Below are 24,869 nucleotides of genomic sequence, written 5' to 3' on the forward strand. Positions count from 1 at the left end.
AAGCAGGGTCTGGAATGCTTTCTAATGATAATGAGTCAGCCAGCTGTTCTGGCTCTGCTGCTACCCCCTTCTCTCAACATTATCTAGCAGCTTTGTACTTCTGTCTCATAATCATGACCTGCAAACCACCATTGTAAATCTATGCTGTCCTCCACCATTCGAGTCTTCTGTCTAGTCCTTGACACCGTCCCAGTAAAAGTTCCCCCAGAAATCCACAATAAACGACGGTCAATTTGCTGTTTCCCATACAATGTATGTAATCTGCAGCGACAAGCTATGTGGCGTGGGTCACTGGTGAATTCTCTTTTAAAAAATAATTATTATGTTACTTTTTACACATAGAAAGTTACATTTGTTCCTCGAACAAATTATATTCAACAAATTCAACAAAATTAGTGACTTCCTGGTCGCCCGACGTCAACTCCAATTGCATACAATTGCGTTTTTAATTTTCCGTTTTAATTTAGTATCATGTTCTCGTTTCTTAATATAGTCTGCTGTTTTCAACCGCTAGTGAACACTTGATTTCTAGACATGCCAGGCTTGTTGGAATGTAGCACAAAATGGCGGCCACATTTAATGGGGCACGATGATAAAAAGTGTCCTGTTAACGCTCCTCCATCAATTGGGTGGGAAGGGGGAGACAACCTGCCTTTGCTCACTACTGTGCTCAGTGGGATCTTTGCCCCTCTGTTCAGCAAGGGCAGGCGAGGTGCCTGATCTGTGAACCAAGTGAAATAAGGGGTGAGAAAATTCAGTTTCACAATGGCCAAAACACCAGTGAGGCATGTGGTCTGAGGAGAGAATGGTGGCCTAGGGTCCCCAGAGCCAGGGAGAGAAGTCTGGAGGGCAGCATCTCTCTCCCCCACCCCCACCCCCCCAAGTCTGAGATTTCCCATCTCCTGCCTACTAAAAGCTTAAATTGAAATCTGCACAAGTGTCTCTGAAAATACAAGAGAAACTGAGAAGTAGCGTAATGATCTTCATGCATTGCAGGGGATCAATAGACTGCCCTCGATAATCCCTTCCAACTCTGCAATTTTATGATGTCCTTGTTAGCTTCCCAAAAGCCTGGGAAACTAAATGCCAAGCTGTAGGTTATCCCTAAACTTTTAGCAGGTATTTGAACGGCTGCTCTTAGCATTTGCAATGCTAGAGCAACTAAACACCACCAGGCAGGCTGCTCAATATTGCCTACAGTTAGGACGTGGGTGGCGCTGTGGTCTAAATCACTGAGCCTCTTGGGCTTGCTGATCGGAAGGTCTATGGTTCGAATCCCCGCGAGGGAGTGAGCTCCCGTTGCTCTGTCCCAGCTCCTGTCAACCTAGCAGTTCGAAAGCACGCCAGTGCAAGTAGATAAATAGGTATCACTGTGGCGGGAACGTAAACGGCGTTTCTGTGCGCTCTGCTTTCCGTCACAGTGTTCCGTTGCTCCAGAAGCGGTTTAGTCATGCTGGCCACATGACCCGGAAAACTGTCTGTGGACAAACGCCAGCTCCCTTGGCCTGAAAGCGAAACGAGCGCCACAACCCAATTGTTGCCTTTGACTGGGTTCCTTTACCTTTTTTTTATTGTCTGCAGTGACTGGCACAAGCTCTCCGGTTTTGCAGCTCTACATCAATATGCCAAATGAGAGCACACACTGTCCTCCCGAGTGGCGAGGTTATCATAAGCCATTAAAACGTAATATGCAGAAGTGTACCTGATGCACTGTGGCTGTATCAAACGTGGCGCCTTTCAACTAGGCAAAAGTGAGAAACCTGCGACATCCAGTAATCAAATAACGCCGCTGTTCCCTTCCACTTTTCCATGAGCTGATGGAAATAATATCATTTCAAAATATAGGTAGATTCCCCCCCCCTCTCTCTCCCCCTGCCGCCGCCACTCACTCACTCACTCCTGGCTATTTTCTGATGGTCATGTTTTTTTCTCTCCCTCTCCTTTTATCATCCTCCAAAGGAAATCGCAATGATTGCACAGAGTTTGAAAATATTTCTATGGCGACAAATTGAGATGCCATGACCTCCTCTTCGACCAGGACTGGATTAAAATGGGGCGGGGTGGGGAGAGACAGAGGGGGCGGCAGCGAGGGTGGGTTTGCCTCTGCTGCTGATCACACTTAACCCTGTGTTAGATGGTGGTCATTGCATTTTCCTTTTTTACCTCTATGAAAAGTGATGCTCTGTTGTTGTTGTTGTTTTGTTGTTGTTGTTGTCGTCGTCCCGCCCATCTGGCTGGGTTGCCCCAGTCACTCTGGGTAGCTTTCAAAACATATAAAAACATAATAAAATGACAAACATTAAAAACTTCCTGATATAGGGCTGCCTTCAGATTGTCTTCTAAAAGTTGGGTAGTTCTTTATCTCCTTTACATCTGAAGGCATTCCAGAGGGAGGTTGAAGCTTAAAGGTCATAATTGTTGGGGGGAATAACTGGAATAATTGCTCACATTACACTTAAGTCTTCTTAAGTATCTTTTATAATTCTGAAGGCTGATGAGGAAACTCCAAGGACCATGTGAATTAATTGTGGGTTGAACTGGAAGAGAATTTGTTCCTGTCTGGAGGGGTGAACTGAAACTAATTCCTGGCTCCACTCGTCATACATTCAGCCATTGCCTGAAATGCGTTTTCATTTCAGTTTCTTCCTCCATTTTCTGTCCTTCCTTTGCAACTTGCCCCCAGCTAAGGGGCTTTTTTGGAAGCACCAATGCCTTTGGCAGAAAATGCAAACACTTCTGGGCTCTTAGCTGCTGCACATGCTAGCTGTGCGGGCAAACTTGGAAGGAGCAACCGGAAAGCAATTTCAAGGGCCATCAACTCCTCCTTGAACAATTTGATTGGCTGAGCGTTACGCAGCAAAAACAAGGCACCCTGCTCTCACCTTTATGCTTTTCCAGCTCTGCGCTGTCTAAACTCTATGAACGCAGCAGATTTAAATGATGCAGCCTTGAGGTGTTACAATGGGCTGTGGTTTTAACCAGGCTGGAGTTGGAACGTCACTAAAATAGCAACAACGTGCTCCTCTAGGATTCTAAATCTCCCTGCATGCAGAAAACTGCTGTCTTCACTGTTTGTTATAAAGCCTTTTGTATCTGACAAAGATGATGCAGGGCCTGGTGACCAAATCCTCTAAGGAAAGGTGGAAGAAGTTGGGTTTATTTAGGCTGGAGAAGAGACAATGGAGGCGCCATATGGCAGCCGTCTTCAGATACATGAAGGACTGTCACATAGAGGATGGAGCAAATTTCTCCTCTGTTACTCTAGTGCAACCTTTCTCAGCAGTGAGTCCCCAGAGGTTGTTGGCTTACAACTCCCACCACCTTTGGCTAACAGGACTAATGGTCAGGGGTGATGGGAGTTGTAGTCTGATGACATCTGGGGACCCAAGAAGTGTTAGAAACTCAGATATATAAGCTAATCACCAAATGGCACCTTAAACCTCAGTTATAGTTGTCACAAAGGAATGCCTAGACACTCTAATACAGCCTTCACTCACCTGGTACCTGTTGAGATGCAACTCTAATCACCCCGGACCATGCGGAAAGCTGGCTAAGGCATCATCATCATAAACTTTATTGCACTAGCCAAAGGCCATGGCATCATTCACAAAGGGAACAAAAAGAAATGCAACAATTACCATAAAAACATCAGGCACTGCAGATGCAATAAACCACGATTATGTCTCCTAAAAGTTATTTGTTGCATACAATAGAATAGCGAGGGGTTCTCAGGTAGAGTGTGCCAGCTTAAATGTCCGAATCACCTTTGCAATTGACCGCTATTTTATCTAGTTCTTTTCTGCTGATCTTCTTAGCGCTAAGGCAGATGGGAGTTGTAGTTCAAAGCACATGGAAGGTACCCGGTTGGAGAAGACTGCACTAACCACTAGATCATGTTGGTTGATCCGTTTGCTCTAAGGCCACCCTTCTCATCTGCTGCCTGAGGCAGCTGCTCTGCATGCTGCTTAATGGTAAGGCTGGCTCTGTTGGAGAAATAAAGGAATTAATAAACAGGGGTTCCAAATGGCCAGGGAATTCAGGGGGGGTACAGCTTGTGACATTTCTAGCCGAGCCCTGCACAGAGATGTCACAAAGTGTACCTAGAGCATTCTGTACCCTTTTGACCCCGTTGTTTATGCATGTTCCTCTCTGCACTCATGTGCATCTATAAAATTGCTAAATTAGGACAACACACTGCGCATCTCTGCGCCATGAGAAAACTGCTTTGTCTTTCATTTAAGGTGTCACGAGACACCTTTGCTTGTTTCTGCTGGAAGAAATATAACACAGTGACCTTTCTCCAGCGACGCGGTGTGTGAATCAGGTAATCAGGTGCAGGGAATCGAGCGAAATTGTCTTTCTCAGGTTGCTTCAAAGGTGACATGGCAGAAGTTTATAAATTCAGGCATGGCAAGGAGAAAGCAGATTGAGAGAAGAAGTTGTTCTTTCTCCCTCATAACACTAGAAGTTGGGGGCAGCCAATGAAGACGAATGTTGGAAGATTCAGGACAGATTAAATAAAGCACTGCTTTAGGGTTGCAAAGGGATGCGGGTGGCGCTGTGGGTTAAACCACAGAGCCTAGGGCTTGCTGATCAGAAGGTCGGTGGTTCGAATCCCCGCGACGGGGTGAGCTGCCATTGCTCGGTCCCTGCTCCTGCCAACCTAGCAGTTCGAAAGCACGTCAAAGTGCAAGTAGATAAACAGGTACCGCTCCAGCAGGAAGGTAAACGGCGTTTCCGTGCGCTGCTCTAGTTCGCCAGAAGCGGCTTAGTCATGCTGGCCACATGACCTGGAAGCTGTACGCCGGCTCCCTCGGCCAATAAAGCAAGATTAGTGCCGCAGCCCCAGAGTCATCCACGACTGGACCTAATGGTCAGGGGTCCCTTTACCTTTACCTTTAGGGTTGCAAGGAACAGTGTGTTGTAGTCACTATAGCAGGCTGTTGTGTGTGCTTGGTTGCCATAAGCCCATGAGAAATAATTTGATAGCTAAATCAGTAGAGCTATCTCAGGGACATGGGTTCGAGCCCCACGCTGGTTGGAAAATGCCTGCAATGCAGGCAGTAGGATGAGATGATTTTTGCGGCCCCTTCTATAATTCTGTTGTTTTTGAACACAGAACATAGGCTGGGTCAGACCGCTGGTCCATCTAGCTCAGTATAGCCTACACTGACTGGCAGTGGCTCTCCGAGATTTCAGACAAGGATTCTTCATTGGAGATGCCAGGAATCGAACCTGTGACCTTCTGCATGCCAAGCAGATCCACCACCACAGAGCTACAGTGCTTCCCCAGATCTGATTATTTCCAGGATGATGTACAACGATACAGATATGTGATAGATGGTAAATGATAGATAGATAGATAGATGATATATAGATAACTGAAAAATTGTCTAGTTGTTGTTTAGTTGTTTAGTTGTGTCCGACTCTTCGTGACCCCATGGACCAGAGCACGCCAGGCACAACTGCCTCCCGCAGTTTGGTCAAACTCATGTTGGTAGCTTCGAGAACACTGTCCAACCATCTCGTCCTCTGTTGTCCCCTTCTCCTTATGCCCTCCATCTTTCCCAACATCAGGGTCTTTTCCAGGGAGTCCTCTCTTCTCATGAGGTGGCCAAAATATTGGAGTCTCAGCTTCAGGATCTGTCCTTCCAGTGAGCACTCAGGGCTGATTTCCTTAAGAATGGAGAGGTTTGATCTTCTTACAGTCCATGGGACTCTCAAGAGTCTCCTCCAGCACCATAATTCAAAAGCATAAATTCTTCGGCGATCAGCCTTCTTTATGGTCCAGCTCTCACTTCCATACATCACTACTGGGAAAACCATAGCTTTAACTATACAGACCTTTGTTGGCAAGGTGATGTCTCTGCTTTCTGCAGAGAACATTGTCTTACCCTGGTGCAAAAAAATAAAATAAATGTAGCTTCAACAGGAGTCAAGCCTCCCTGGGAAGGGCATTTTAGAGCTATGGCTCCTCCTCCCTTGTACCAACACAATGTGCTTCAGCAACTGGTGGTACCTGGAGAAATACCTCTCGTTTGAAGATCTTAACAGCGCAGGCAGTCTGGCATGGGCGGGGGCAGCCCCATGTGTAATGGATTACAGTAATCCAGCTCTACGGTTATCAGAGCATGGATGACTTCTCTGCCACAGCTGGCTGACCAGGCGAAGTTGGTACAGTGGTACCTTGGGTTACATGGAAATCAGAAAAGAGGTCCTTCGCTCATTCTGCTTAGAGGTGCTGGTGTTGCAAGCCAAAAAGAGGGTCCTAGTCTAGGTTAAAATGCAGTTACAGTGGTACCTTGGGTTACATACGCTTCAGGTTACAGACGCTTCAGGTTACAGACTCCGCTAACCCAGAAATTGTACCTCAGGTTAAGAACTTTGCTTCAGGGTGAGAACAGAAATTGTGCTCTGGCGGCGCGGCGGCAGCAGGAGGCCCCATTAGCTAAAGTGGTGCTTCAGGTTCAGAATAGTTTCAGGTTAAGAACGGACCTCCGGAATGAATTAAGTACTTAACCTGAGGTACCACTGTATAGGCATGAAACAAAAGAGGGCAGGTGCTAATTGTGGGCGCACATTTTTTAAGAGGCAGCCCTGGAATCATCCCATTCCCTGCTGCTTTAGTAATTCACAAGTACATGGGTCCACGAATGACGTAAAATAGCAGTGCTGTGTCTCACCCTGTGCCGTCCCAAGCCGCTTCTGCCAATGTCTCTGTCTCCCGACGCTCTGTCTTTCTCCCCAACACTCCCCTCTTTTCTGTTTCGAAATCCCTACAGCACGCAGTTGCCAAATGGCAACTTCTCTGCTCTTGACAACATCTCCATTAGTGACCCTGTCTTTTTCGAGTCACAAATACAGTTTAGCACTTGATACAAACACCTATACTTTCCTTTCTCGTTGGCACACACAACAACTCTCACCGGTTTTGGCGCAGAGGATTTATTTCTCCTTATGCACGTTATCACACAAACCATTTTCTTTCAGAAAGGGCTCAGGGTTGCTGAAGGCGCCCCCTCTCTTTTAACTGCGCTGCGTTTTGTGCGAGTGCTTTTTTAAACGCTAGTTTTGACGCGCACTGCGTTTCATTGAATGCTATCTCTCTGTCGCTGGGTTACAACCGAAGATGAGCCGTGCTGGATCAGACCAAAAGACCCAGCTAGCCCTGCATCCTGTTCCCACGGTGGCCAGTCTGGTATAGATTTGTCTAACACCTCCCACCCCCCACCCCCCTTTCTCTAATCTACTTTTGCTACCCGCATTGGCTCCTCTGGAGTAAAGACAGAGCGGAAACAGAACAAATGAATGAACCAACATTGGTGAATCCTCAGAACACCGACGGACGACAGGGCACACTCAGAGCACACACGCCCCCTTTAGGACCAGAATCGCCGTTCACACGTTACGTTCAACGGCCGCGGCAACGCGCGTCCACAAACAAACGCTCGCCCCGCGCGAATGCCCGAGAGAGCGCGCCCACCTCTCGCCCCGACGCGGCGGCGGCGGCGTGTTCCGCGTGACGTGTGAACGCGCTTCTCCGCCAATACCCACGCCCCCTTTCACTCATCCATTCATTCATTTCTTCCCGCGCCTCATTCCCCTCCCGGCTCGTCGTCTCGGCGCGCAGCACGCGGCATCCACCGCTTCCTTCGCCAGAGCCGTCGGGGCGGAGGCCGGGGATCCGGAGATCCTTTCGCCGGGGCAGGAGCGGGTTGGCCGGCGGAGAGGGGTTCGCTTCGCGCTGCTTCTCCTCGGAGTGGAGACGCGTCGAGGGCGCGCCGGGCGCCCTTGCTCATTGCCGCTCGGAGGCTTGGGAACAGGAGGCGATTCCGCCCTCGATCCTGCCGCCGGGAGCTGCCTGGACCGCGCCTGTCTTGCAAGCCCGACTCTTCTTCCCCAGCTTGGAGGCGCTCTGCACATGCTCAGAGGGAGACTCGCCTGCCCAAGGGTTTTTCTGCAGGGAGGTGCAAGTAGCAGCGGAAGAAGCGGCTGGGATAAAGAAGGAAGGGGCTGCGTAGTTCAGGGGTTTGCATGCAGAAGAAGGTCCCGAGTTCGAGTCCTGACATCTCCAGGTAGGGGTTTTTTTTTTGCGTGGAGGACTGCTGCCGGTCAGTGTAGACAGCACTGGCCTAGGGAGACCAAATGGGCTGACTCTTGTGTGTTCCTAATAAGAGAAATAGAGCGGTTAAAAGGGGGAGGGAGCTTTCTTCCTTTAAAAAATATTCAGGCTAGTGGTCATTTCGGTAACTTGCACGCTAGGATTCATGGTGAGGAGGAGGCATTCTTTAGCCGGTAATGTGCGCTACTATTTCGAATGGTCTCACAGTGTTTGATGATAAGGGTGCATTACCTTGCTTCAAAATGAGGTGCACCTGCTGCGTTGGGGGGCAACCTCCTTCAGCTTTGGGATTCCCAAGCCATTGCCCATTGGGAGGCTGTTGCTCGGAGTGGGAGTAGACATCCTGAAAGGATCGATTTGCCTACTGCTTCTTAACTGGCGCTGCTGATCTGGCTGGGGTGGGGGCTTCAAAAGTGGCAAAAAGGTTGTCCTGTGATTCCCCAAATCAACGCATGCTTAGAAGTTGCTATGGGGTTTTCAAGCCACTTGATTCCCACGTTGGGCTAGAATAAGGATCCCTTCTGACTGCGCTTCTTTACAGGACACGTAATCTAACTGTACCTGTTGCTCAAATGATTTTGTACATGTGGCCCCACTGTGCCCAGGTGGCAAAAGAGTGGCCGAGTCATGGCTTTTCGGTGCATGACTTGCGCCTTGCATGGTTTACACCCCGCCTTTCTTCCTTCAAGGAAGCCAGGTTGGCAGACGACAGGACTAAACTCTGCAACAAGGGTAGGATAGGGCGAGAGAGAAGAATGCAGCAACCAAAGCCAGCCAGGGATTTGAACTCTCTCGTATCTGTGCTTTTGACCCAGTGCTCTAGCCACTACACTGGCTCTTGAACGCCCATGGAAAACCGGCAATTAGATTTCTTCTGGTGGCAGTGGCTTGCCTTCTCCTGTAGCAGGTAGTGAGGCTTGAATGCCAGAGCTGTGCTCTGGGTTGCATTAGTGGATGGTCCCATCAGGACAGGACTTTGGGGCAGTTGCCAGGGACCCCACTCAGCAGAATGAGCTGGAGGGTCTCTAAATGCAGCTGGGCTAGCCGACCGCATTTCAAATTAAGTCAACTAGTACAGGCTGCTATCAAAAGACCATTAGTCTAAAACTTCCGTAGCCCATACTCTAAAAGAGACAGAGATTCCCTAAATGGATGGATGACATTGCCTGCTGGGAAAAAGATGAACTTCGGTTTCCCCAGAGCTTCGATTCTGCAGCCCAGTTCACACACGCACCTTGTTTTTTTTTTTATGAAAGTGCAGTTTCTACATACAGTCAAACCTTGGGTTACAGATGCTTCAGGTTGCGTTTTATTGGATTACGGACGCGTCAAAACCCGGAAGTACCGGAACGGGTTACTTCCAGGTTCTGGCGGTCGCTCATGCGCATAAGCACTAAATTACGCTTTGCGCATGTGCAGAAGCGCCAAATCGCAACCCACGCATGCGCAGACGCGGCGCTGCAGGTTGCGAACACTGCGGGTTGCGAACGTGCCTCCCGCACGGATCACGTTAACAACCTGAGCGTCCACTGTATTTAGAGAAAGGCATAGAAACAAAGTGTACACTTATCGCTTGATTACTGCAGCATCCATCCCATGATAGCTTTTGCATGTGAATGGACCACCTCAGGCAGAAAGGTTGTGCCCGTCCTGTCTTGTCCTTATTATGACCACCAATGCTTTCCAAAGGAGTCCATTCTCACTTTCACACAATAGCCATCGCCAGGTGTAGAGCAATCAAGTGAATTAAGGCACATGTGATTATAATTAATTCTGACTTTGTCTACCCATCAGGAATCAGGGACGACTGCTATTCCACATGAGTTAGCTTATCAGTTGTGTGGCCTCAATGGAAAGGCACCTGAAATATAAAATTTAGCTTTTATCTCAGAATCAGGCTCTCTTCTGACTCCCATACCCCTGCACACCTTGCTCATCTGGTTTGGGTTGTTATAGAGGTCTTTGTAGGTCATCTAGTCTAACCCTCTGTTAAGTGTAGGGAAACCAGAGCTCAGAGCATCACCGATGGATGGCTGTCCAGCCTCTGCTCGAAGATCTCAAGCAAGGAAAAGCCCAACCAGCACACCTGGCGATGGCTTCCTTTGCTGAATTCCATCACAAAGCTCCAACTAGCACCTTTCCTCCTGGGACTTAAGCCCTTAGATCAGGGGTCAGCAAACTTGTTTGGTGGGGGGCCGGTCCACTGTCCCTAAGACCTTGTGGGGGGCCGGACTATATTTTGAAAAATAATTATGAATGAATTCCTATGCCCCACAAATAACCCAGAGATGCATTTTAAATAAAAGGACACATTCTACTCATGTAAAAACACACTGATTCCCGGACAGTCCGTGGGCCGGATTTAGAAGGCGATTAGGCCGGATCCGGACCTCAGGCCTTAGTTTGCCTTAGATCCAGGCCTCCTCCTAACCAGCTTATTGGTTTGTTTCCATACAGCACCACCTGCGCCATTTGTCGCTGCTGCCACCACGATTCCCTTGTCTTGCTTTGGGCATGAGCAGCAGCTGATGTAGCCTTTTCAGACCGGCCCAGCCCAGCCCGTGCCCCGGCGAGAGCCCCTGGGGATGTACAACGAGAGCAGCCTGCAGTTTGCGATGGATTACGTCGGCGACAACGACACGTTGCCCGAGTACCCTCTGCACCTCTTCCCCGCGCCTCTCCTCACCGGCGTCACCGTCACCTGCGTGCTCCTCTTTGTGGTCGGGATCCTGGGCAACGTGATGACGATGCTGGTGGTCTCCAGGTTCCGGGACATGCGGACCACCACCAACCTGTACCTGTCGAGCATGGCTTTCTCGGATCTCCTGATCTTTCTCTGCATGCCCCTGGACCTCTTCCGCCTCTGGCAGTACCGGCCCTGGAACCTCGGCGACCTCCTGTGCAAGCTCTTCCAGTTTGTCAGCGAGAGCTGCACGTACTCCACCATCCTCAACATCACGGCTCTGAGCGTGGAGAGGTATTTGGCCGTCTGCTTCCCACTCTGGGCCAAGGTGGTGGTCACCAAGGGCAAAGTCAAGCTGGTCATCCTGGTGCTGTGGGCCGTATCCTTCGCCAGCGCCGGGCCCATCTTCGTCTTGGTCGGGGTTGAGCACGAGAACGGGACCAACCCGTCGGACACCAACGAGTGCCGGGCCACGGAGTACGCCATCCAGTCGGGGCTGCTGACCATCATGGTGTGGACCTCGAGCGTCTTCTTCTTCCTGCCCGTATTCTGCCTGACCGTCCTCTACAGCCTCATCGTGAGGAAGCTCTGGAGGAGGAAGAAGAAGGACATCGGGCCCAAGACATCCATCCGGGACAAGTACAACCGTCAGACAGTGAAAATGCTAGGTAAGGGTATCTTGTTGTTGTTTTTTTAAATAATTTTTATTAACTGGCCAATCACACCAAATTAAATCACATCACATAAATTCCAAATTACAAAGCCAAATTTTTAAATTTTGTTGGGGGAACCCATACTTCAAGATCCAAAGGGGGATTCAGATCATCTTCTTATTACTGCGTTAATGGCCAAATCAGTCCCAATCAGTCCAAACAAAATTCATAATTCTATCCAGTCTTATCTTGGTGTTTCCACATCATATCTTGTTCATATAATTTCTATTTTTCCTTTACAATCTCTTCTGTTAGTCTCCTTAAGCCGATAAGCAAAATAATAATCCTGTGTGGATTTCCCGTTCCTCCACTAAGTCCAGATGGTTTCCATATATCTCCTTCGTAGATAACATCGCTCTTTCCATCATAAATTTGGCATTTGTCGCTCTTAAGTCCCACCGAGAAGTTGATCCACGATATGTAAACAACTCTATTTCTCTCTTTCTCCTCCCAGACCCAAGAGCTCCAACAATGCCTCCCAAAATGGCGACAGCATTTTTAACTCTTAGCTTTCCAGCTAAGAAGCTTTCCAGCTTCATCTTGAAACCTTGCTTTGGTTCGAAAGTTTATCTCCACACAGCCTTAAATCCACAGCTTAAGTCCTTAGTTTCTGACTCATTAGGGGAGGGGATTCTTGTTAAATCACATAAGAAAAAGGAAAGCAGGTTTTTTCCCTCCTCCCCCCCTCAGTCATACCTTGACGTATCTTCTCATATTTTATTCTTGTCTTGTTATCAGAGATCTCTTCTGTCAGCAGTCTTTACTCCCCTTTTTCCTTGAAGCATGTGCAATTTATCTCGTCCAAATTGTTTCTTTTGAAGATGCTTGCAACTAGCGGCGCGAATCAGGGACGGCGTCCAGGAGTGCCGGAATCCCACAGGAGGGCTTTGTGCCTAGTGCCCCCACCCCCACAAATTCGGGGGTGGTATAGGGCACAGCAGGCAAGGGCCGTCCCCCCCACAATCCTGGGGGGGTTAAGGAGGCTAATTACCCCCATCATAGCCTCCAAATTACCTCGTGTGGGTCGGAGAGATGTTATTGTCAGCCATCTTCCGATGCGCCACCTAGTGGCCCCCTTAGGTAAGGGTATCTTGGTTCCGTTTCTGACATGGTGTGTCCCTGTAGACCAGAGTTTGCCAAACTTGGGTCTCCAGCTAGGACTACGATTCCCATCACCCCGGGTCCTGCTAGCTAGGGGTGATGGGAATTGTAGTCCTAGCTGGAGGCCCAAGTTTGGGAAACCCTGCTACTGTAGACCCAAGATGTGAAATTTTGGACCAGCTATAAGGGGTGATATTGAGCGTCAGTCACACTCATGGTAACTTAAGTCCATTGATTTCACTGGGGCCATATTCATGCTGCGCATTTAAAGCACTGTGATCCCACTTTACACAGTCAAAGGTTTTTTTTGGGTGGGGGGATATAGTTTGTTCAGGGTGCTGAGAGTTGTTGGAGACCCCTGTTTCCCTCCCAGAGCTACAATTCCCAGAGTGGTTTAACAATCAATCCCTCTTCCCAGGGAACTTTGAGAAGTGTAGCTCTGCAGGGGGAATGGGGGGGTCTCCTAACAACTCTCGGCACCCTTAGCAAACTACAGCTCCCAGAATTCTTTGCGGGATAGCCATGACTTTTTAAAGTGGTATCATAGCACTTTGAACAGATGGTGTGAAAGTAGCTTCTGTCTACTCCGAGTATGACTTAGTTGGAATTATTGTGTTTATATTTTAATTGCCTTCCACACGCATCTCGAGGCAATGTTTAGAATGCAGCTAAAGCAGCTAAAACACTTTAAGACAACGTAGAAAATAGCGGCAGGTTTTTGTTTTTTTAATGAAAAATCCATTAGACACCCATGGCGGAAACTCACTCATCCAGCTGGGCAGGCTTGTCAGAACAAAAACATCTTCAATGGTTTCTGGAAAGTGCAAATAGCAGGCATCTGTCGTATTGCAAAAGGAACAAGGGTTTGCAGAACAGGGGCAGCAACACTAAAAGCCCTGCTCTGAGTCGCATGAACACATGTAAAAGGGCTGATTGGGACGACATCTTTGGCACCCCTTCCATGCATTCAAGGGGTAGAGTTTGCACAGAACCAGCACATGCATAACTGAGGCTCCTGTATGCATGGTCTGGCCCCTTGGAAAATGGAGCCTTACAGATTGCACATGCAGGAGCCTTCATGTGCACACATGTTCAGGTGTGTGCTTGCAGGCTCGGTGCAAATGGCATAGAATGCATGGACCAGCTCCTCCTGTACGTCAATTTGTACTCAAATGGAGGAGCAAAACTAGGACTGAAGCTCCTGAGTGTATGAAAATGCTATTATTAATTATGATAATAGCCCCTGAGCCTCTGCAGGGTATATTTCTCTCACTACTCCCAGGCATAACAAGTATGTGAAAGGATCCCTGCTGGATTCTAATCAAAGGTCTATCAGATTCACAACTGGATGCTTCAGGGAAGTCCAGAAGCGGCACATGTGGGCAATACCAGTGGCGTTGTGGTGAAATTCAAAGCGCATGGCATCCCACAGCATGTAAAGCAAGCAGAAGTAGCCAGTGTGGAATCCAGACATTTGCTGGACTCCAACTCCCATCAGCCCCAGCAGCCATGGCCAACGGCGAGAGAAGATGGGAGTTGTAGTCCAACAATATCTGGAGGATACCATGCTGGAAGATACCTCAGTTGCATTGGCTAGATGGTTGGACTTGAAAAACAAAGGAGGCTACAATATAGCAAGTCAGACCATTGGGCCGTCTACACTGACTGACACCAGCTCTCTGAGGGTTTAGACAGGAAGTCCCTCCCATCTCTACCTGGAGATGCTGGGTCTTGAACCTTGGACCTTCCATTGCAAAGCAGATGCCCCAGCACTGGGCTGCAGCACCAATGTCTACTTTGCTAGTGAAGACCTGGGTGTGCATCCCTGATCAGTCGTGGCGTTCGCTGAGTGCCATGAGCCTGTCACTGTGTGAGCTGAGCCTCCCTCGGATCACGTGCCAGGACACGCGCAAGTTTACACTGCAGGCACATACTGCTCCAACAGATTAGAGATTCCTCCTCCGTCGCAACACTGGCAATGGCCCGTCCATGCTATGCTTCTCCCGCAACTGGTATTCAGTGGGATCAATGTGTCTTCAGGAGATGGCAGAATGCCAATACTGATGGGACCTCTTGGGACCAAGTAAGAAGGTCCATACGACTTCCTTTCCTGAAAATCTTTCCTTCCTTCCTTCCTTCCTTCCTTCTGAAGTTAACCACTGGACAGTTCTTATTTGTAGTTTTTACTTCACCTTGGTGTTCAGGGTTATTCTCGGAATCATTTTTATCACTGGAGGCCCAGGTGGCCTCTGTGGCAAGGACTGACAACAACAACAACATTTATACCCCGCCCAGCTGGCTGGGCTTCCCCAGAATATTAAAAACACAATAAAACATCAAACATTACAAACTTCCCTAAACAGGGCTGCCTTCAGTTGTTTATTTCCTTGACATCTGATGGGAGGGTGTTCTACAGGGCGGGTGCCACTACCGAGAAGGCCCTGTGCCTGATTTCCTGTAACCTCACTTCTCTCAGGGAGGGAACCGCCAGAAGGCACTTGGAGCTGGACCTCAGTGTCCGGGCAGAACGATGGGGGTGGAGACGCTCCTTCAGGTATACTGGGCCGAGGCCGTTTAGGGCTTTAAAGATCAGCACCAACACTTTGAATTGTGCTCGGAAACGTACTGGGAGCCAATGTAGGTCTTTCAGGACCGGTGGTATATGGTCTTGGCAGCCACTCCCAGTCACCAGTCACCTATCATCAGTTTCGGCTGGTTAAGTCGACTACACCTTTTATTATTTAGTTATTGCATTCATATCCCAATTTCCTCCAAGGAGCTCAAGGTGGTGTTCATGGTTTCCCCCCCACAACAACCCTGTGAGGTAGGTTAGGTAGAGAAGCAGTGACTGGTCCAAGATCACTTAGTGTATTTCATAGCCAAGTGGGAATATGAACCCTGGTCTGGTCGAGAAGGCTCTTCCTGTGTCCTTCTGCTCTCTTAGGTTACTGTAATGCATGCATTATCAATTAAATGCCTGGCATGTGGCCCCTTTATGAGAAACGTTCATGACCCTGGAGGCCAGTTCCTAGAGAGAGCTATCTCGGAGTTGGGTCCTAGCTGGCGAAGTCTATTTCTACAGGCTCCCAGGCTTCATCAAGAACCGAGTCTGTTAAACCATTAACTCGGTTTGTAGTGGATTTCTACTTGAACAGCTGAGGACAGAACAGTTATGAGGACAGAAAGATCTGACTCAGCTTCACATGCCTGATGCACTTATGCATAGAAATTCACTAATGAATGCACACAGAGATCCTCTGAAAGGCCACATATAAATATTTTAAATAAACGTAATACAAAGAACTCTGGATCCAGGCACCCGTAACCAACACAGAAACTACTTATACCAAACTTTATCAATAAGTGTTTATGTTAGGGATATATTTGTGTGGCACTTCTCGTAATAAAATGCACCCTCTCCAATATTGCCTCCTTTTTTCCTGTTCTAAACAAAAACACCCCAAACGTGTAAAGTTACTATTAAAAGTGCTAAATATACATGGCCCTTGCCGAATTCGGTCACCTCAGGCAACTGTTATTACAGAATTCATTCCACAAACTGTTGTTTTTAAACTGCGTAATCCTAGGCATATCTAATCAGATCTAACCAGTGTTAGAAACTGAGATATGAAAGCTAGGAGCTGAATGGTGCCTTAAACCTAGATTATGGACGCAACAATGGAATGTCTGGGCGCACTTTTTTTTTATATAACAAGAATGCAAAGCTGAAAATGAATGAACTGCAGGTAAAATATTACGTTCATTTTTCACCTGGTCTAGTCCTTCCCCTGCCCACCCCCGAATATTCTTAAGAGGGTCTCTTCTCCAGTCTTCAGAGAGTAGCTGGAAATTGGGCCCTCCTTTCCTTCCACTCTGCAGTTTTAATCTAAAATCTTAGGTACTGTGCCCAGAGCTCAGAAACTGATGAAATCCCCTGTCGCAAAATGCGCCTAGAACAATGGGAGTTTCGAACACCATTGAGTTCACTGAGGCTTTACTCCCAGGGAAGTGTTAGAGGCTGGCAAGTCTAGAAAAAAGCCTAATAATCAATGCAGTCATGCCTGCACACTTGGCAGAGTCATTTGATTCTGCGTAGAGGAAATTAAACTGACACTGGCGATGCAAAGGAAGATTTCTTTTATAATTTCATTTTTATTAATGTCTGCTACTTGCCATAAATTACTACAGAGTGGCCTATGTTTGTTCTGTTAAATTAAATCTGGGCAAGTAGGGCTGTAACCCTAGACACACTGTGAGTAAGCCCCACTGAGCTGCAAGGGATTTACCTCTGAGTAGACATGCAGAGGTTTGCACTGTGGAAAAAGTGTATGATTTATCATCATAAGAACTGGGCAGAGGGGTCTTCAGGACTGCAAGTTTCCATGTATAAGACTAGCTTTTTTAAAAAACTAATGTTAAAAAGGGAGGGGGTAGTCTTATACACGGGGGCAATCTCCTCCCATTTTCTTAATTTTGAGTCCCCCAAAATAGGGGGCATCGTGTTATACACGGAAAAATATAGTAAATACATTTGATGGAGGAGAGGTTTGTGTGTTATGTTTTGACTCTGGGGCTTAAAAGAAAACATAGCTGTCAACTTTCCCCTTTTCTTGTGAGGAATCCTATTCGGAATAAGGGAATTTCCCTTAAAAAAAGGGAAACGTTGACAGCTATGAAAGAAAATCTGGACAGAACCCATTTCTCTAGTGACAACAATCCCACTGTCCAAGGTCTTAGTGCTGTTCCTAGTCATTTCTTAGCTATAAAGAATTGAACACTGAAGAGAGAAATGAATATACGGCAGAATATTTTGCCTGCAATTTAGGTAACATTGCCTAATTCAAAGATCCTAGGCAAATGCAAGTCCCCATGAACTTTGGCTCCAATTAACAGCATGTGGATGGACTCAGGCGTTCGTCTGGCTGTGTTTCGTGGGTCTTATTTGTGGGGAAGTGTGCATCGGATTGCAGCCCAAACCTTGTTTTATGGCAGGGAACTTATGGCTCCCCAGATGTTGTGGGACTAGAACAGCCACCCACCCCTAGCCAGGGGAGCCCGTAGCTGCAGTCCCAAAATCTGGACTGCCACAGCTTCCTCACCCCTGTATAGGGTTTATTTCTATACTACTAAGTCATGTAAACGTAAAGGGACCCCTGACCATTAGGTCCAGTCGCGGACGACTCTGGGGTTGCGGCGCTCATCTCGTTTTACTGGCCAAGGGAGCCGACATACAACTTCCGGGTCATGTGGCCAGCATGACTAAGCCACTTCTGGCAAACCAGAGCAGCGCATGGAAATGCCGTTTACCTTCCCGCTGGAACGGTACCTACTTATCTACTTGCACTTTGATGTGCTTTCGAACTGCTAGGTTGGCAGGAGCTGGGACCGAGCAACGGGAGCTCACCCCGTCACAGGGATTCAAACCGCCGACCTTCTGATCGGCAAGCCCTAGGCGCTGTGGTTTAACCCACAGCGCCACCCGCGTCCCTTACTAAGTCATATGGATGCCATCTAAGTTATGTAAAGCAAATATAAGACTCAAGGAAAATACAGAAGCAGGGAACCACATCATAAAGAGCAGGTCAAACACATTCAAACAAAAGGGCCTTTTGGCGCAAGAAAATCTTCAAAATGGAGATGGGGCAAAGTTTTTCCAGCACAAAGCTCCTTGATACAGGATTTCATTCTGAAAAACGTTGCACAGCTTTCACGTGGGCCCTGAGAGCCGAACTCCCCGTGATGTTAAGTGCATCTTTGCATCTAGCAAGCAGAAGAACTGAGCTGCAGATTGCAAAAAAACAGCTGTAGGAGGAGGATCAAGGTAGAGCAGGTGTGGAGAAAGATTGGGTGGGGGGGTTAACCCTCGCCTCTCCTGCTGTGGTCATGAGGAAACTCCCACTGCAGACGCCAGCACTGGTTGAGAGGAAATCCTTCATGGGTGCTAATGAGAGATTCCCTTCTAAAGCTTCACTTCAGCTTACTGAGGGATTTTTCTCAGCAGGGCAGGGTGTGCATGCAATAAACTTTCCCCCTTCACTCCTGTTCTGCTCTCATGATTTTCAGCCCCCTCCAGGTGATGATTATAAAATATACAGTACTTTTATAAGTATAGTTATCACAATTAATAATAACTTATTGTTATTATTTTGTTTTTCTGGGTTTTTAATATTTCTATTTTTATTAAAGTGCTTTCAAGTAAAGTAAAAGAAATAAAGTGATACAGGGGAAAAAAGAAGGAAAAGTGAGAGGGAGAAAAACAACAAAGAGGGAAAAAAGCAAAAAAAAAGAGGCAATATATGAGAATCCCATACATTTCTGTATAAATTGGCATAGTATTATTGTCCTAGTGCTTATGTAACTGTTAATAGCCTACCACATTTTGTATAAACCCATTCATCCCAAATGTTACCGTATTTATCCATACAGACTCTGCACCTGTAAGCAGCCCATTCATAAATTACAAGGGATGTCATATATCGTCAGTCCATTGATATCATACCTTTATTTTTCCAATTCCTCAATATCAATCTCTTGGGCACCATTACGGCACATAAAATCTATTAATAATATCTTTATATGTTTGGGGTCTTTTTCTTAGGACAGCAAAAAAAAAAAAAGGCAAAATTGGAGGGGGTGCATTTTATGCAAGGCGTCCACCTTCTGCCCCTCCCCCTTTTCTGGTGCAAAATGGGGTGGAGCAAACTTATGCGCGCTTAGCCAATGCTCACTGGGCCAGGAATGTAACCCTTGCACAAACCAGCCGTTGCCTGTATTATGAGCAGTAGTAATGGCCACATCTTTAGGGTCGCTACCTGCTTTTCGAGTTTTATTTTGTTGGCCTGTTGTAGCTGTTGTTTTAAGCTAGGCTCCTCCACCACTATGTGGAGCAAGTACTGAATATTTTTTATCTGCTGGTAGAGAGAGAATTCGTGTTGGATTACGCTCCAGGGTGGGGGAGCCTGTTATGGGTCGTGCCCCCTCAGGTGCAGTTCTGTAGAAGGGTGTTTGTGGTGTTGCAGGGGAAGATGGACGCCCAGGAAAGTGTGGAAGGGTCAAGCAGCCCCTCCCAGCTGCTGCTTTCCTAAGGCAAATTACACCTCCTCTTCCTGCTTCCCAGCAGATTTCCAACACCAGCTTTCCAGCACCAGATTTCTAGCTGGGCCTTTCACTATTATCTTACGCCCGTGAAGCCAGAGTGGTGTAGTGGTTAGGAGCAATGGACTTGTAATCTGGTGAACCGGGTTCGCTTCCCTGCTCCTCCACATGCAGCTGCTGGGTGACCTTGAGCTAGTCACACTTCTCTGAAGTCTCTCAGCCTCACTCACCTCACAGAGTTTTTGTTGAGAGGGAGGGAGGAAGGGAAAGGAGATTGTTAGCCACTTTGAGACTCCTTAGGTAAAAGGGCCCCTGACCATTAGGTCCAGTCGTGACTGACTCTGGGGTTGCGGCACTCATCTCACTTTATTGGCCAAGGGAGCCGGCGTACAGCTTCCGGGTCATGTGGCCAGCATGACTAAGCCGCTTCTGGCGGACCAGAGCAGCACCGTTTACCTTCCCACTGAAGCGGTACCTATTTATCTACTTGCACTTTGACGTGCTTTCGAACTGCTAGGTTGGCAGGAGCAGGAACCGAGCAACGGGAGCTCACCCCATCACGGGGATTCAAACCGCTGACCTTCTGATCAGCAAGTCCTAGGCTCTGTGGTTTAACCCACAGCGCCACCTGCGTTCCTTTTTTGAGACTCCTTAGGGTAGTGATAAAGCGGGATATCAAATCCAAACTCTTTTTCTTCTTCTACGCCACCTCTGTAAATCAGCAGGGTGAAAGGAGAACGGCTAGCAAATAATATGGTATCTCCATTTCTCCCTAACATCTTCTCTCTTTTTCTTCTTCCTCCTCTTCTAGCGGTGGTGGTCTTTGCTTTCATCCTTTGCTGGTTGCCTTTCCACCTCGGACGTTACCTGTTTTCCAAATCCTTTGAGGACGGATCCTTGGAAATAGCCGTCATCAGCCAATATTGCAACTTGGTGTCTTTTGTCCTTTTCTACCTAAGTGCCGCCATCAACCCAATCCTGTACAACATCATGTCCAAGAAATATCGGAAGGCGGCTTACAGGCTCTTCGGCATCAAGACACACAGGAAGAAAAGGCTGTCGGGGCTGAAGGAGGGAGGGTCTCGAGTGTGGGCAGAGTCCAGTGTCAGACAAACATGACGCTGCCGACCGGACCTAGCCGTCACCTAAAGCCACAATAGAAGGGGAAATATATTCAGGTTAAAGGAGCTCCCTGGTAGTCCATCTGCTTTGCATGTAGAAGGTCTGAAATTCAACCCCCTTTATCTCCAGGTAGGGTTGGGAATGTTTCTAGTCTGGAACCCTGGAGAGCTGCTGCCAGTCAGTGTAGACTATATGGAGCTACATGGAACCGATGACCTGGCTCAGTAGAAGGCAGCTTCCAATGTCCTTATCTGCAGAGCTTTCTGTGGAGTGGAGAGTGCATTATGAAATAAGTTTTGTGCATAATAAACATCAGCAGAGAAAGAGACAAAATCCCTACCTTTTCTGTCATTTTCAGTGATTCTCTGTCACTGGGAAGAAAGGTGGTTCGCCATCCTCAAGATGCAGGGCATGAGCTAATAGGGCTGGGTTTTACTGGTAAACAGCTCAGGGTGAGGCAAGCAGCAGGAGCTGGTCAGAGCCAGGATGAGGTGTGGTGCTACAGAGAGCCCAGGAAGGGCAACGAAGGAAATTCTAGAGTGATGCACAGAGCTCATTTCCTGTTCCCATTTCAAAGATCCCACAAAGATGTCAGGGCCATGCCCAAGGTAGAGGGACTCTCTTATCCTGCATCTCTTTCAAACAAAACCTATTGATCGTCAATCCACTGATCTGCCAAACGGCAGTGGATGCGCACATGTAACTGGCCAAAGAACAGGGAACGTGAACGCAGAATCCAGTGTCTCTTGGGCACCTCCAGAGTTTGGCATGAGTTCATTTGGATTCACCGAATTTGTTCAAGAATCTCCGAACTGCACCTGAAAGCAAGCTCCCATAATTGCTGAGTGAACCAACCATGAATTAAGAACTTTGAATAATTTCTAGCTCATCTTCAAGTCCATCCTCTTACATGTGTTGTTGTTTTTTACTCTTTAAATTCCCTGGGCGTTCAAAGATCACAATTGTTGTGGGGACTTGATTAAATCATTCGTTCTACTTTGTGTTTTGATGCTTTTGCAGCTGCCTTAAGTATGTTTTATGCATCATCACAGTAGCTTGTAACATTCTGAATGCTGAAAGTGTTTTGTTTTTTTTTGCTGAGAATCGTTTGGGTGAACATCAATCGAGCTGTGAACTAAGCTAGTTCATTTTGTAAATGGACGAGCCTGAACTGGAATCCCTTTTTGGACATGTTGAAGCTGAACCAGAACTCATTTCTTTTTGAAGTTTGCTTTCCAGGCTCTGGAAACATCTGTATACAAGGGGGGAGGGATGTGTGGACCTAGACGTTCCCTGAGTGTTGTGGTTTGAGAGGGATGCAATATGGACTCTTACAGGTGAGTGGGGCACCTGTGAGAGTGGGTGAGTGAATGCGATCTTTCCAAGAGTTGATAAGCATAGGATATCCACGATTTAGCAGTAGGGGGAAGGAGAGGAAGTAAACATTAAAGTCTCAGGACAGCCCTGCTCCTATGAATGCTACAGAGTCACTGACAGATCCAAAAAGTGTCTCCATTTAATTCTTACACACACACACACACACACACACACACACACACCAAAATGATGCAGCTCCTTTCTATACAATAGCTGACACACTCTACTCTAGAGGGCTGCTGCCTTTCAGTATGAGTGAACAGAATGTCAGCAATGAATGTTTAAAAATGGCCAGTGAGAACCTTCACTCCCTACCCTTTTTTTTTTGGTTTACTATAGGAGTGCCAGGAGTGCCAAATGCTGGTGCTCAGGAAAAATAAAATAAAAATTACACGGAAATGTTGGCGATCTCCGCTTAGGGCTGACTTGCACAAACAAGTATATCACCTGACAGTTTGTCACAGGATGCTTTCTGGTAAGATGTCAGTGGATGGTCTCAAACCTCGTGTTGTTGAGGCACAACAAGTGCCAGGGACTAGGGGCTGTCCCGAGGTGGGGGCTTGGCCCCAAGTTATTTTGAGCTGGGCTGTATCCCTCACGCCTCGCCTCCTTTTATTTATTCATATTACCTGTTCAATTCGTAAAGTCCTTTCACGCAGACAAGACCATTCCCCTTCTTCCCACAGATTTACCCAGAGGCACAGGGAGCAAGGAAAGTCACCCGCAGATCTTTGTTGATCTTATGGCGATATTGGTACTTAATCCAATTAAGAGGCCTCTCTCCCTACGTGCCTCATAATTACAGCTGCTCTGTCAACTCGCAGTCCTCCAGAGTTCTCAAATCTAAAATCATGCAACTTGAATGACATCTAAGCAACCTTTTACATTTATTTCAGGTTTACCCTCGGCATCTTTCGTAGTCCCAAGTGCCTATAACCTCAACACTTCTTTTCGACATAAGCAACTGGTTCAAGTGTAATGGACAGCAGAATCAGGTTTCTTCTCATGGTTTGTGGTCTGTATGGTGCGTTTTGATGCCTAAGGCCTTGCTATCTATAAAGCATTGAATCCCTCACAGTGGCCATGGGGAAAAACCTTTACAAACGTCATAAACAGCTTAATATGAACTTATGTGCCTTTAACTTGCTAAAAACTTGCCTTCACCTGTTACTTCAAAACATTGCTTTTCAAGTATCTCCAAAGGGGAAACAAAATCAAAGACCCTCAGACATTTGAAACTGTGTGGGGGGATGACGAGTCTGCTTTAATCCTGCCACTAACTCTGCTATTTCAACTTCTTTGTTGCTTGTCCTAACCTTTCCGGTAAACAGCATTGAGGAACCTCAATAAACAAGATGAAAGAAAGAAAACAATTGTGCCGACTTTTTTGTTTTTCTGGAGAAGGGCCGTAGCTTAGCGATATGGCATCTGTTTGGCGGGCTGAAGGTCCCAGGTCCGACACATGGCATCTTCAGGTCAGATTGGGACTGTCCCTTATCGAAAGCCCAGGAAAGCTTCTGCCACTCAGTGTGAACAATATTGAGTTACAGATAGGTAGCCGTGTTGGTCTGCCCATGGAGAGACCTGGTCTGAACAAAGACATTGGATTCTTATCTCATTATACATGACAAAGCCATTTTTCACCTTCTCACCCCTTGCTTTTTCCTGTAAGACCTATTGCAGTCGTTAAGAGTCGTCAACAGGCTCATCACAGCTATCTGCCAATCACCCATTCCCACCACCCTTCTGAGTAATACCCCTCCCCACCTTCTCACTATATAGAAGGATCTGGCAACTTCTGTTTCAGTGTATCTGAAGAAGTGTGCATGCACACGAAAGCTCATACCAAGAACTAACTTAGTTGGTCTTTAAGGTGCTACTGGAAGGAAAAAAAAATTTTTGTTTTGAATATTGAGTTAGATAGACCAGAGCTGACTCAGTAGACAGCAGCTCCCTGTATTCTTATGGCACCTAACAACTTGGCCATCTCATGGAATAGCCCCCTTCCTCTGAAAACGATGCAACTTTCGTACCTCCCCTCACCCAAGCGATGCACATTCTTTCCCCTTCTCCCGTCCTTCAGAAAAGATGAAGGGATCAAACCACTTTCAGTAAACTGGCTGCAGAAAATCCTGAAGGGGGGGGGAATTTATTTGGAATGGGCTTGGTGTGTGTGTGTGTGTGTGTAAATTAGCAGAAGAGGAACTTATTTGGGATGTGGTGCAAATTAACCAAATACCTGGCTGGGTGGTTAATGGGAAGTGCATTCATTGAAGGGGGATTTGGATGGGAAATTAATTGACTTGTCTTGAAGAAATGGGCGTTCTGCCGCTGTAGCAAAATGTAGGACCATAGAAGATTTGCGAAGCTGGGGTCGAAGGGCACGTGGCTATCGCGCCCTCTTCATGCCGCCCTCCCTGAGCCACTTTGCAAGGCTGGCTGGCGCAGTGGTCTCCGTTCCCCTGGCAAAACATTAGCCACCATCTGTAACGATCCCATGAATAATGTCATGGTCATTTCCACTTGACAAACTGTGTTTCATATGGCTCATCCCTGCAACCCCCAAGTCCTTTAGCTCTTCCCTACGACCACCGTATTTTTTGCTCCGTAAGACGCACTTTTTTCCTCCTAAAAAGAGGAAATGTCTGTGCGTCTT

At 47.3% G+C, this 24,869-nt stretch overlaps 1 protein-coding gene across 2 annotated transcripts; it reads left to right on the forward strand.

Moving 5' to 3' along the window:
* Positions 1-7,530: 7,530 nt before the first annotated feature.
* Positions 7,531-23,372, forward strand: GHSR (growth hormone secretagogue receptor; the record flags this gene model as incomplete). Of its 2 annotated transcripts, XM_083613529.1 has the most annotated exons (3): positions 7,531-8,075; positions 10,580-11,473; positions 12,599-13,991. In XM_083613529.1, the coding sequence occupies 2 exons, from the start codon at positions 10,708-10,710 to the stop codon at positions 12,784-12,786; spliced, it is 954 nt and encodes a 317-aa protein (XP_083469655.1). In that variant the 3' UTR covers positions 12,787-13,991. The 2 variants fall into 2 exon arrangements, with proteins under 2 accessions (XP_083469655.1, XP_083469654.1); XM_083613528.1 differs by lacking the exons at positions 7,531-8,075; positions 12,599-13,991 and adding an exon at positions 20,526-23,372 and having other exon boundaries at positions 10,738-11,473.
* Positions 23,373-24,869: the final 1,497 nt, after the last annotated feature.

This window comes from Podarcis filfolensis, assembly GCF_964270895.1.
Source record: "Podarcis filfolensis genome assembly, chromosome: 5".
NCBI classification, from domain to species: Eukaryota; Metazoa; Chordata; class Lepidosauria; order Squamata; family Lacertidae; genus Podarcis; species Podarcis filfolensis.